Here is a 14,376-nt window from a genome sequence, read left to right as displayed (position 1 = left end):
TCTGTTTCATTACAGCGAAATGAGCTAGTAGATATTAGCAGGTAGCAGGGTTTCATTGTTTTGGCAGGCTTGTGAGCAGCCTATTTATAAAGCAAACACTGGCCTTTCAAGCTAAAGTGCATCTTTAGTTGGCGCACATTCATAGCTGTATTGGTGATATGCTGCACTGCTTGATGTGGACACTACAAAACCATCTACAGCTGCTTGTGTTGCTAGTTGTTCCTGCTGCTCACCTGAGTGATTAACCTTGGGAGATAGAAAAATTTGATCTGCACACGCTTCTCCCTTAAGTCCTTCACGCTCTGGTTTCACATCTGGGATTATGTTATGCTCTTTATCCAGCAAAGACAAAGCGTCATATCACAAAGCTAATGTCTCCCCCCCGCCCTTTTTTTTTTAAAGCAGCACACATCTGCCAATTTCCTCATGCACCCCGCTGCGGCTCACAGAGACAACAATCCTCACTATGCTGGTACACAATCGAATCAGGATTTGGATCAACTGCCAGAGCAGACAGATGGATTTACTATCTCCACTGCATCCAATACTGCTGGTGCAGCAGAATCCGGCGCCTTAATCAGGAGTTGGGTCACAGGGAAGGAGACGGATTGAAATTTGCAGTCGATATGTGGGCAAGCAGGCTGACCGCAGTGCAGAAATGCAGCGAATTCCTGTATCCAACACTTTGCTATAACCTTTAAAAAGATGATACAGGTGGCTGTACAAGTTTTAGACCATTAGCTACAGTTTGCATAAATTGTACACTTCCATAAACCATTTTTAAACAGTACCTGAGTTTTTTAGATTGATTTCCTACCTTTCATTCCATGCCATTGGTTTTAGCTTATTACAGTATGAAATTCATAAGACTTTTGCTAGACATAGGTAATCCATCACAGTGAGCACTTCTCCTGCTTTATTATCGTTGAAGTTACATTACTACCAAGAGGTAATGCAGAGTGAGCAGGAAATTATTTGAAAACTCTTCTTCATTGCTGTTTTCAAGAATAGTAGGATGTTTGAGAAATGAATAAAATCACATTATTTTACTATGTTTGCACTTGTTGTACGTCTCATACTTTGGGTTGGATTTCTTGATGACATACAGTGGTTCATGATTGCAGTGTTTTTAGCAGCTCACTCAAATCTCAAAGGTCCTTAAATGCACCACTAAAGAAAGTGTTTTCCAAAGAGTTACTCACAGTGTCATTAACATGCAATGAGAATGTAACTTGACAAGAACAGTTTCAAGTTTCAAGTCTCTGCAGGTTTATTTTCCTACTTTACTCAGATAAAATGAAATGAATGGTTGCATTGGATATAGAAGATCAATGTAGAAACCTAAGGTATGGTTTGGAAAACGGTCAGGAGTAATGTACAGTAAAGTGTGCACAACGTGAATTTACAACATGCAAAACTGTAAGAATGGTCCATTAAAGCTGTGATCTACAATTTATGACACAGTAAAAGCTACAAATTTGAGTGAAAACAGAATGTGTGGTAAAAAATAAAAGCATTCATTGACATTTATGGAAACAAACCTGGTCTATTCTGTATGACGACTGCTGGCGTGGCAGACTGAGGAAAGGTGGCACTCTGGGTGGCGAGACGGCGGTGTGGGCAGGCAGGACTCTGTGGTGGACTGGAAGAGGGGGCAGGGTGGGCTGGCCCACACTCAGGGACACCGGCATGGGCTGGCTGATGTGCAGGGGCTGGTAGAGGGGTAGTCTGCGCAGGCTGTGAGAGTGGAAGTTGTGGGGGGGAAGAAGAGGCTCCGCGCTGAGGAGAGACGGCTGGAAAGAGCAGAGAAAATTATTTTCAGCAACTCCATCAGTTATGTGTTACAGTACGCCACCGCTACTCTTTTTAAAAGCATGGGTGTTACTAATAACATTAACAATAGCTCAATTCAATCCAGTTGACCCAGTAAGCCATGTAAGTGTGAAAGTGAGCCAGTATGAACAATACCAGTCCCCTGAAACTGAAACACCAAAATGGAACCTAGCAATCATTAATTTTAATCATTTACATCTTTTCCTACTTACTTTTCCTACTGTGACTTGTAAAAATGTGTTAGTTATTTTAACAATTCGGTTAGTTTATTGACAAAAATACAAGACGGCCAGCTATTTTGATGATGTTTAAGACATTTATGAAGCAAAAGTGCCAAATACTCTGGTTCCAGCTTCTCAAGTCTGAGGAATTTCTGCTTTTCCCTGTTTTGTATGATTGTAAATAGAATAGTATTTGGTTGTAGACTTCAGATAGTCATATAAAACAAGTTGAACTGGAGGTTTTCATAGATCCACTTGTTTTCTAGTAGAGACCTGAGCCAGGACCCCATCAGAATGAACATCGTTTTTCTGTTGTGGGTCTCGGGTTTGTGTGTCAATATGTGTAATGCCTGCGTGGACTCCCTATTCGCTCTGATCATGTACTGCTTCATAATCATCACAGACAGGAGAACATTTTGTTTTCTGAGGGTGAACTGTGAAGTACAGAAAAAAAATACATGTATTGCTTTTCGATTGATGAGTGCTGCTCATTAATTCAGTGCAGGTCTTCTCTGTTTTAGTGTCTTTGGACTGATTTTGATCATAATTTCCTCTGGTCTATTTGAAGCGGGTTTTACTTCGTCTTACTTACTGGATCAAGATCGGTTCAGGTAAGTTTTTCACTGGTTCAAAATTTTGGATCTGTAAACACCTCTAATTTGATGATGTCATATATACCACATTATGACAACTTATAGACTAAACAATGAATAGATTAACTGAAAAAATAATCACCAGATTGATCAATAATGAAAATAATCAAAGTAGTAAGTTGCAGCCATAGTCTTGTGAGATGATTATTGAAAAGCTATAACCATAGTCATATAGTCATAAGGCATAAAAAGTAAAACTCCACTTCAGTCATGAAGCTCTCATTAGTGTGAAATAGTTGATGTCAGAATAAGTCGTAAAACTGGAAAACAACATTATTAGATATGATAATAGAATAATAGAATATATAAGCTATTTTCTTCCCGAACTCAAATCAATCTACTCAAAAATCTTTTTTTATCACAAACAAATATTAAAGGGGCTCAAATAACATCATCCTGAGACTCATTTAAATGGTGCAATCTCTCAATTAAAGTTTCTTTCTCAACAATAGCAACTTAATTAATATTTCTCCGAGGGAGATATAGTGAGGCTGAATCAATTACTCGGCTTGCCGTCATCTTGTTTTGTTAACAAGACTGGAAGCATGACGAATCTAAACCGAGGCTTAGTTGCAGGTTAGTGAGGGGATCTAACAGAGTATGATTACAAAAGAAATCCGATCAAATGGGCCATGACAGAAATGAGCACACAAACACATGTATACAGTAAACATATAGGTGTATATGAACAAACGGGAACAGTATACATTAGTACAGCAAGCTGTTTGATAGATGAAGTAACAGCTAGTGACTCACCTTATAAATGTTGGCTCCGGAGGGTTTGGGTGGAGGCTTGCGCTGTGGTGTGGGTCTGTACATGGACTGAGTCCTGATGGGGCTGATTGGCCTGTTGGCCTCCACAGATCTATAAACACAACAACAGTATTTTAAAGCCCACTCCTTAACAAACATTTCAGTTATATTTAGACTAAAAGTTTTGAGTTTTACTGTAGATGAAAAGTATTTTTTATGTTTCTCAGATGATCATGTATTTCCACTCATTGTTTTTCCATTTGGTTCAAAAATATTACTTATATATAACAGAAAAAACTGTATAGGTTACTACATAATGAAAGTTCTTGACCTTTGAAATAGCAGTTTGACAAAATAATCTTAACTTAATGGCCACTAATGTTCACTTTACAGCACTACAAGACAGAGAAAATGCCATCTCAAAAATTAGTATCATAATTATTGTCAACTGTGAGTCATTTAATTTGAGTGAATAAGGAGTTTTTTTTTCCTGCAGGCCCATAGTTTCCAAATAATTTAATTTTGTTTATTATTGGAAACGTAATTTTCCATGTTGAATTGTATGCTTGCCTGTATTTTTACTTTTTTATTTATAGAGCATAATACAGAAGACAAAGTTCTGTCTTTGCAATGTAATGTAAGAAGACTTGGTCTTTTTATTTCACCACTGCAACTGTATTCTGGTGTCTTGTGCATCCATGTGGGACGGGCACTTGTATGTGCATGACTGACTAACTAACTAACCTGCTGTGCACTGATTAAAAGGCTCTGATTACACTAGAAATTCATCTGAATTAATTAACTTAAGCATTAATTTCAACACAACCTATATTTTCCCTATGATTACTACCAAATTACATTCTCCTTTCCAGGAATTTCTTGGACATCGGTGCTTGGGTAACTTTTTTTATTCACATGTGGATCATGAATTCTACCTATAAGATAAGCAGCACATTTGGCCGTTAAGAAATCGTTGCGCTGGTTATTTCTGAACATATCAAACTCATTAACAGGGAAAGAAAAAACAGTTTTCTACACAAGAACAAGGATTTATTTTATTTGCCAAACGTTATGTAGAGCCATACCCAAGAGCACCCAAGCTAAAAAATTGATTAAATGTATTAAAAAATTAATGAACGATGTTAGAGCCAAATTGTAAGGTATTACTTGAAAATGTTTCAAATGGTTTATAGCATTAAAATAACATAACAATGTTACTTTATCTGATGTTATTTTAGCAAATTCCCCAAGTCTAAGCAGCCTCACAACATGTCGCTGTGCCACAATCAAACCCCGCTGCTTCTCTGTTTTATTTTGTAGCAAGACACGTCACCTGAGTTTCTCCAAGGTGCTCTTCTTATTGGTGAAGAAGAGGCGCAGCAGAGTCTTCCTCTTCAGAAAGATGATTACAGTGGCTACCAGAAGGCTGACCAGGGTAAGCAGGATTGCCACAGTAATGACCACGCTGTCGGCTGATGCCACATATGACAACACGCACATTAATACACAAACACGCACATCTACAGCACAGAACAATGACAGGACATAACGCAAAGACCGTTACAGCTAGGCCACGGTCAGCAACACAGTTTGAGATTCACATTTCACTGCTCATTTCTGCTTTTCACACTGAAGACTAAAATTCATTTTCTTCCTCTTTCGAAACTATAGACTGTGCAGTATAATGTATTGCCAGGTGGTAGGGGAGTTTTGCTGTTCTAGGAAAGTTTTACTTGAGTCCAAACCACACATCAATCCGGTACTGGCTCTGCAAGAAAGAGATGTACAAGGTGCAGCTGGTGCAGCTTTGTGTTGCTGGTTATTTCTGAGTTACTGCTGTTGTCTGTCTGTCTAGATGAGTGAGGAGGGAAATTAAACCGTCCACACTACCTGCCAGTCTCATTGGCCCGCTGTCAATGCTTCCTCCAAAGCCTGCTTTCTCACAGAATGGAGGCGCCCAGTGTGCTTCACAGTGGCAGTTCTTCTTGTTGTTGCACACCTGCAAATAAGGAAGTTTTGCTATAAATTACATCAAACACTAATAATGCTACACTCGCTCTTTTCCTTTCTCCTGCATCAAATAGTATCAAAAGACATTTGTATTCTTCCCAGATATAAATGACATATTGTCCAAACATGATGAACCGAATTGGTTTACTTTTATAAATAAACCACTCTCATTCAGTTAGTCTTAAGCGCTTTCAATATAAGAGGACACTGGCTGTTCATGTGTGTTGTGTGTGCACTAACAGTCATAATAGATAAAACATGTGCATGAGAGAGTCCATCCCATAAAGCCTCAGGTTTCCAGTGCAAGAGTTTGATCCAGGAGGATTCCCTGGCGAGGTAACGCAGTCCAGCTGTCAGTCGGAGGGAGGGTGGAGAGAGGTGCAGAGGAGTCGTGCAGCTGTGGGGGATTTACATTTAGCACAGACGTACAGTCGAGTGCCTTCCCTGCCTCCAGGCTGCGGACACTCCTTCGTGTCGGGTGACGGGGTTAAGAGGCACTTGGGGGCTCAGAGGGAGGTATGATTTGGGGGGGCTTTATGTATTTGTGACACAATATGAGCAATACAATCATAATTTTGTCACAAGTAAAGAGTACTATCATCTATCTCTTATGTCGAATTAACGCGAAAAAAAAGGACACACAACATAATAATGTCAAATGTGAGTAGGTACCTAGTATTTTAAAATCATGCTGAGCTGAAGATACAAACTAAAAACAATTATGCTCATTTGCAAAAGCAATGTTTGATGATATCTAATATTACACACATACTGACCAGTGACAAGATATAAGAAAAAGTTGAAAGAATATATAGTTTCAGGATCAAAGCTTTGTTTTCTCACTGTATATAATCTCTATAATTGACAATGAAGATCAGAGACCACTGTAAGCTAATCTATCCCCTGGTGAGTGTTTGATTCACGGAACAGAACAACAAAGTAAATAAAACATAAAAGCACCCCGTTTCACCCACCCCTCACGTTTCTTGGCAGTAAGTATTGCTTTTAGACTGCAACCGAACTACCGTTGTGGTCTCCCCCTGGTGCACTGTATCTTCTCTCGCTGTATAGTCAAAAGATGATGGACAACATATTAAGTGGACCATAAATGATGCTGTTAAATGGGATTGATTTAACCTCAGAGGAACAATGAAGATTGATTGTACAGAAAAGGAGCAGCTGCCATAACTCATAGGCTGCACTGTAAATACGCTGTTGCTCTGCTATTGTGTCCAATTATAGGGCAGTGAGACCGTATCCAATTTGTTCAGCTGGTCAAAAAGTGACTAAATAGATTAATACAGAGTCCTCACAGGGCTGTTACACTGCTACACAGGTTATAGTCCATAATTTAACACAAAATATTGAGCTAAATAGAACTTTGCACTCACCCCACGTCCATTGCACTTTCCAGAACACTCGTGCACACCAAAAACACTGACGTTCTGGCACTGCCGATTCAGGCACACCTATGAAGAGAAAATCATCATTGAGCACTTTTAAGAGGCAAAAAATGGAGAGCCAATGAAGATGAACATAAGAACTACGACTAAAAGAAAAAGATGTGAATGGATTGCAGTTCTACAGCACATTTGGATCGAATCTTGTCTTGACTCCCATAAAGTAGCAGGTGCATGACTGATGCCTGCTGCATGTTCTCATAATCTTTTAGTGGAGTGTAGTTCTGTTTACATGTCTGTTACCACACACCAGCTATTTTAATTATGAATTTAATAAAAATACAAATAGTAAAAGAAGTACAGTTTTATTAAGAACTGAACTGGCGAAAAAATTGAACAGTTTCTACACTCCAGTAGCTGCACCACACATATTATACACACCCATTATTGCAGTTCAGGAGGTGTCCTCCAGAACAAACAAAAAACGTCAGCCTGGAAAAAGCCAGGTGCTGCTTTTATGTAGAAAATAATGCCTGCTTTAGACAAAAGCAGTTCCGAGCTCTCATCTTCCTCAAATTGCCAGTGTGGTGAGTCATGTGCTGCCAACTTAATTACCTGATTGGCATGGAAAATAAAAACCCCTTTTTTTCTTGTGACAAAGACTCACCCTCAGGCCAACAAAATTTCCAGATAATGTGTGGAGCTCACATATGCTTTCAGACTGAAACCACTGTGCACATAGAGTTCAAAGGGGTACAAAGGCCTTGTAGTACCAAGGTCAAGTCCCTTGAAGCCAAAAGGGCTTATGAGAACTTCTACGAGTATGAGACTCTACAGTTTGGTTCCCCGTTCAATATGAGACAAATTGAGCCAAATTTCCAAGTTAAATCCACAGCTTCTAGTTGTCAAAACTAATGAGGAAACACTGTAGCGATCTGATTTGTCAAATCTTGTCTAATACCATCACTATTTCCAGAACTGGTAAGAAAGCATAGATGAGGCAGGTTGACCATGGATTGTCTGGTGTGTCCTGCTCAAGTGTATTTTTTCTTTTTCTCCAACAAGAGGTAGTGTGTGAAAAACATCTTGCTTGGTGGCATAAAAAGACTAGAGAGGCCCAAGGGCACAGCAAATAAAAGCAACGCTTGACAGTTTGCATTACCAAGACTCTTTGCATTGAAGTTGACACCCAAGGTTTGTACTGGTGCAACAGAGCTGCTTTAAAAAATAATGTTTATCTGTTTACTTATTGATATGAAGTAGCAGAGGAAGTTGGTGACACTTCCCATATGAGATCCATATCATATTCCCTTGCAACCAGGTTTCCATTAATGTAGGCTGTGAACAGACTTTGAAATTTCATCTGAAGAGACTTGTAAGGAGACACGTGCTCCAGCCTGTACTGTAGCAAGTGGTGTCTTGCTTGGCAGGAAAAAGGCCCAGATGTCACTGGTGTGGTTGAAGTTTTGAAGGCGGTACAAAGTGGTAGAAAAGTTGAGACGCACACGTAATAAAATTACTGGTTGCCACAGGGACACTAAGCAGATGTGCGTATATGGATCACTGGATCGGCCTCGGAGCTAACCCTTGAACCATGCATAATGCTATGGGAGTTGGTCCAAGAAGTGGGAACGGGAGGCAACCATTGCTGCCTCTCCTTCTGAGCTTTACTCACAGACTAGCTGCTCTCATTGGTTAGAGTATCCTTATCCACACTGAGCAAGCCAGTGTCAGCCACTGCTGTTAAGATTTTCTCCTACAGGCTAAAGATCAAATCTGAAATCTGACAAAACACAGAGGCAACAATGTCAACTACGGCACTCAAGATTTAACCTTTTCTTTAGGAAGGATAACCTCAGTCTCTGCCTCAGCTATGAATACTTCATACTGAACTACAGTATCTGCTCAAGGCCCACCAGCTCTACTATTACAGTGCCAGAACAACACACTGTCACTCTTGTCAGCCTTTTGGGGCCCAAGGCTGCATCCTGTGGATAAATGGCTAAAAACAACCAGCCAACAGCTACTTCAAAAAAAGGTACAGGAAGAAAATATTCATGAATATTGACCTCAGGCCTGTACGGCAGCGTATTGCTGCCACCATGCCAAAAAAATATTTGTTTATCTTTTTGTTATAATTAAAAACTTCTTTCATTCGTCTGGTAGAGAACACTGCACAAACTGGTACTGAGCCCAAGACACCAAATCCACTCATAATTACACATAGGTGCATGGAAGAATAGGAAAGCGGCTACGTTTAAACATCCTGCCACATAGATCAGTCATGTTCTAGGCCAGTGGTTCTCAAAGTGGGGTCCGGGGACCCCCAGGGATCCTTGAAAGGGTTCCAGGGGGTCCTCAGCAAAAAGGGGAATGATTTATTTTCACAATAATTCTATCCATAAGTAACACAATGAAATATTGTATGACTATTTTGGTCATGGGTTTCAAACACTTTCTGTAACAAAAAATCTAAAAGCAAAAATCTTATCAGATGGGGGTCCGTGGTCTAATTTGTGTCAGTTTAGGGGACCTTGATGTGAAAAAGTCTGAGAATCACTGCTCTAGGCTACAGCGTGAAATAAGGATGAAATGACAGTTAATCAAACCACATAAACCAGTAATTTTCCTACTTGATGTAGGCTACAATATCATCTCTTTAGGCAATGACTGGATCTTTTTCCTGTTTTAACAACATTTTGTGAAATAACGAAAAAGTTTTGCGATATAACAAAATAAAGTGGTAGGTTGTTATTACAAGCAAAATCAAAAAATAATTAAATACCTAGTAATAAAGAGAAAAGTATGGCATTAAAACATGAAACCATCTTATTACAACATGAAAAGGATCTTCTTAAAACAAGAAAAGTTTCTCATTATAACAAGAAACTGAGCAAATGTGTTTTCGTCGTGGTGGCAGCAATATGCTGCCATAGGCTTGTACATTTCTGATCTACTGTACATAATTTTTGTCACATGTGATTGTTGGTTTATGAACAGCAGGCCTACTGTTGAATCATAAGATTAGGTTTTAGGAGGAACTAAATAAAACCTTGCATTCTGTGTTTTTACAATTAAATGATTGACTCACCATGCCGTCTCCACACTTTGTACCAGCCAGAACCAGTCCAGGGTCAGGCATGTCATCACCCAGGTAAACATGTGTTCCCCGACACAGAATACGCCCTCCTTCTTGAAGCGGGATGTTGGTCTCAATGGAAACCGCGTTTGTTCCGATCACTGGCCGGTTGGCTCCTCCCTGGCACTGAATTTTACCACACTTTGCATCCCTGCACACAACATACACACGTAAGGAAACAAAGATATAGAAATGCATGCACACAAATATGAAAACATATAGTAAAACATTTAATTAACAAAGTCTTAAACATAAAGGCCTGTCAATCACAGGCAACTGAAAAAGATAAGTAACCGTAAAGACAGATGAAAGACTGCCGAGAGAAAGCTGCAGTGCTTCAGTCCTCCGGTCATTAAAGCAATTACATCAATTAACAAAGAGCTTGATTACCGAATTCACCCAAAGGGAGAAGATCTTTAGAACAATTAGCCGACAAGAATAGCATGAAATGATCCATGAATACTTTCGTAGACCATAATTAGCTGCTATCTTTCTCAAATTACATTCTTCACCCATGTAAACTTTTGTTTGAGGATCACATGTCTGATTGTCATGACGCAATGATGATTGCTAATGACACCACTTAAGCTAATCAGTTCTGTTTTGCACAGTAATTTCTCCGAACCTCTACCGTACCAGTGCAGCTGCAGAGTCTTACCTCGAATCACATTTGGCAAAGGAGCCTTTGGAATCCTTCCCACAATTCCCGTACGGATCCCCTGCAGAGTTGACTCGCTGAAAGCAGATACCAGGGGCAGGCTTGGCTCCTACGCACAAAGACAAACAAGGAAAATACAAAATTCAAACATTATTGAAATGAAGAGCGTGATTCCCTTCCTGGTTCACAGTCCAATTTACTAGCAGCCACTAAAATTACCTGGTCCCCACAGGGTGATGCATTGCTGCTCATGATTCTGACAGATGCCGTTGTAGCAGTAGCCCTCCACGTTGTGGCAGGCATGTCCATCATGCAGATAGACGTTGGCCGGGCAGTGAGGGTTGGCACCAGTACAGAACTCCGGCAGGTCGCAGGAGTTACTGGACTCTCGACACAGGGTGCCAGCTGGTTTGAGCTGTAAAAGAAAACATGTGAGACTTTTTTAAACATGGAATCTTCAACATTTTTTAATGGCTTTTGGGCTTTGTTAACGCTCCGTTATAACTCTATTCAAACATGATAGGACTGTTACAAACAGAGCTGCAAAGCTTGCATGATGTTTGCCACCTGGTGTGAAAGAGGCAATGAAGGCCAGTGTTAGAGAAACAGGCTATGGGCTACATCAGTAATGGATTTTAAAATTGATTTTTCAGGTGAAGGCTCAATTAATGACCCCCGCTTCCCACTAATGGGTCCTGTAATAATTTTTTTCATCATTCTGCTGCACCCAGGTAGTTAAAATAGATTTTGGAGACTTCAGAGAAGTTTTTAGGTTCATTCTAATATAATTTCTATTTGCTCATGATGTGTGTAAAGAAGGGTTATGCTGAACATTCATATTGGGGGCACTGGGCATGGATGAAAGTTGAAAATTTTAATTATTGTGATGATTATTGTGGTTTTCTGATAGTTTTATTTTACTTTTTTTGCCCTGCACTGTGATGGTAAAACAAGAAGAAAAATATACTGATGTGACGTGAGAAGAATCTCTTTGACAACTTAAAATTGCCTCTTTCATACCATTTTGTGGCTATTTTCTTCTCTCTATGCATAACATTCAAATTAAATGACAAAGTGATCACAGGTCTCTTAAGAAGATGATGCACATTTAATACAGTATTTCTTGAATATTTAACCTCGTGCTGCTGTGGCCTTTACATTAATGTGAAACCAATCATTTTAGATGTGAGCTGTGTTAGAAGTGCAACACTACAAGGTGAGACTTAAAAGTAAAAGGGGCTATACAACACATGTAAAGGTAGTGAAATATTGTAGAATACTGATGTGTCATGCCATGCTTTGTGTAAAGCAAAGGAAAGGACTCATTTGACTTAAATTGGAGTTCTGTGCAGATGCATGTTTAAGGACACAATGAGCAGATTCAGAGCTTTTAATCATCTTCAACAATCGTTCCTTTTCAAAGAAAGGGACACACATCTGAGATAGGAAAAACATTTACTTGTCAAAGCAAAAACCACTAATAACTCAGTGGAAGCGAACTTTATACAATCCAACTTATCTCAGAACTTTCCCTCAATTGAAACCTGCCTGCCTATTATTGAAATATACAAAGTCTGACTGTACTGACCTGAGATATTAAATGATATATGAGGACACACTATTGTGAGCCTCTTAATAACCTTCCACATAGAATTAACAGGGTGTCAAAAAGTTTTGGGCTTTGCACTTCGAGTTTGGAAATAAAAAGCTTCCATCTCTTCAGAGTAAAGCTTTGTAATGTTCATCCAAGTAGCAGAGAAAAATACAATTTCCAAACTTTTTCAGCTATGAGAATGGAAGAAGGGCTTTTAAATTGGGGAATGATGGCCAAGAGTGTGTGAAGAGAGAAGTCAGACTTAGGTCTACATCTTAAAGTCTTACCCTGCAGTCTTCACAGCACTGTCCGTGGGCGCACACAGCGTCTCCCTTGAGCGTGCACGTGGTGGCGTTGCAGCATGGGTTCATACATTCCTAGGAGAAGTGAAAGGAAAACAAGATAGTTAACAACATGTGGACCTGATCTCCGCTCTTGAGACCCTTTCTCAAGCTGTCCCTGTCAGATCAAGACCTCCAGGTCAGGAGAGCACACTTCCTGTCCGGGGATTCCCGCCCTACTCAATCTGACCTAAAGACCCTTGGAGCTGCATTAACAGAGGCTCATATGTTCTGGATTTGGGGAATTCTTGTGTACAGAGCAGTGTGTTTAACATGGAGGTCAACAAAGTGAGGCAGAAGAGCAAAAGATATGAATCGGGCGCAGCAGTTGGGAGGGTGTGTGTTCAGATCTTCAACTCTGATTAGATGTAGACAGTAGAAAGATGTGGCTGAGCTGTTGGGGTGTTGTGGGCAGGAGCAGGAGTGGGACTTGAAAGCCCTTAAGAGGCAAAGATCGCAGCACTTCACCACAACGACACGATCAGCTGGCTGCTGGCAGCTAAGGAGAAGTTGGAAGGGAAGTTAATGCTAAAAGTCTTCAGGGAGGTGTTGTGATGTTGATCTTTTATTGGATGCCAAAACACATCAGCTTTGTTTTCCATGTAGTGTCACGCATTGCACTATTGCGCAGAAAACAACTGCCTATATCATTTTTCTTTCTCTCTTCGTGGGCGTTTCGCTGGTGGGGCTGTAAGGTAATGACAAGACGTGTTGAAGGCTGAGAACTGAAGGCAGCCGGATTGTTGGACGTCTAATTTTCAGTTGATGTGTGGTTTTATGAGTCTGGCTGTTTACCTCTTGGCCCTGACATAAGCCTATTGTTTAGAGGGGAGAGAAAAGGTTGCTTTCATCTCTCTGTCTAAGTGGGCTGGCAGATCAAACGAACAGGCACTCTGTGGTGACATCATGGAGGTTATGGAAGGGCAAGCTGGCAGAGATGGAGTTGGCAAATGTAAACTATGCAGACGGTTCGTTGGTGGTCATACACAATGGCTCCACAAAAATACTATCTACAGTTGCCTCTAAATGATTGACTACATAGTTATAACACCACTTCATGAAATAATCAAACACATTAGTGAGTCAGTCGGGTTTAAACAGTTAGTGCACCCAATCCTGTTTCAATGGATAATCCACAGAAATGTCCTCGAGGCATCTAAATTCAGATAAAGAAATGAGGAAAGATGAGTTATGTGTCAAATGAAGAGCTGAAACAATCAGTGGAAAATAAGCGGAAAAATGGAAATTTGAACATTTCCAATGGCATGACAACTGGCTAAACTACATCTCCTGATGACGACCATGTTCAAAAGCTCCAGAACAACTACTAAAGGGACCTCAATGTTATTTCAGACATTTTTTTAATCTTGTTGGTTGGATTAAATAATTAATAGGACCTTGATCACCATGGGGAAACTATGAAAGGCATTTTTCACTATTTTCTATACATGTAACGATTCATTGAAAAAAACCCCAACAAAAACAATGATAGATTAATCAGATAAGATTAAACATGAAGAAAATAAAAACTCAATGACATCATTTGAGTTTGTTCTCCAGGAAACCCATCGACCTTTAAGTGATATATTTCATCATCATTTGGTTTTACACTCTGTGAGACACACAGCTGCCTTGGCTGACACTGAGTGATTCTCACTTCACATGTGATTCTCACTTCACTTCCCAAGGTGCCCTGCAGTGTGTGTGAAGCGAGGACCAAAGTGTACAGTTTGTGGGTGGACACATGCATCAGAGCGTGCCCGGTCGTTTGGGT

At 40.0% G+C, this 14,376-nt stretch overlaps 1 protein-coding gene across 3 annotated transcripts in view; it reads right to left on the bottom strand.

The window, feature by feature from the left end:
• Positions 1-14,376, bottom strand: part of adam12b (ADAM metallopeptidase domain 12b) — a 96,466-nt gene that overhangs the window by 8,246 nt on the left and 73,844 nt on the right. For 2 of the 3 annotated variants that reach the window (XM_067610351.1, XM_067610353.1), the window contains 9 exons: positions 12,549-12,638; positions 10,887-11,082; positions 10,668-10,776; positions 9,962-10,160; positions 6,862-6,939; positions 5,351-5,459; positions 4,794-4,980; positions 3,464-3,572; positions 1,542-1,793 (listed from right to left, as the gene is read on the bottom strand). In XM_067610351.1, coding sequence (XP_067466452.1) covers positions 1,542-1,793; positions 3,464-3,572; positions 4,794-4,980; positions 5,351-5,459; positions 6,862-6,939; positions 9,962-10,160; positions 10,668-10,776; positions 10,887-11,082; positions 12,549-12,638 — 1,329 coding nt within the window. The remainder of the gene's footprint in view (positions 1-1,541; positions 1,794-3,463; positions 3,573-4,793; positions 4,981-5,350; positions 5,460-6,861; positions 6,940-9,961; positions 10,161-10,667; positions 10,777-10,886; positions 11,083-12,548; positions 12,639-14,376) is intronic. The other variant, XM_067610352.1, reaches the window with a different exon arrangement.

Source organism: Thunnus thynnus, chromosome 14 (genome assembly GCF_963924715.1).
Source record: "Thunnus thynnus chromosome 14, fThuThy2.1, whole genome shotgun sequence".
Lineage (NCBI taxonomy): Eukaryota > Metazoa > Chordata > Actinopteri > Scombriformes > Scombridae > Thunnus > Thunnus thynnus.
Note: the sequence above shows the minus strand (reverse complement) of the source record. Positions and strands in the feature narration are given on the sequence as shown.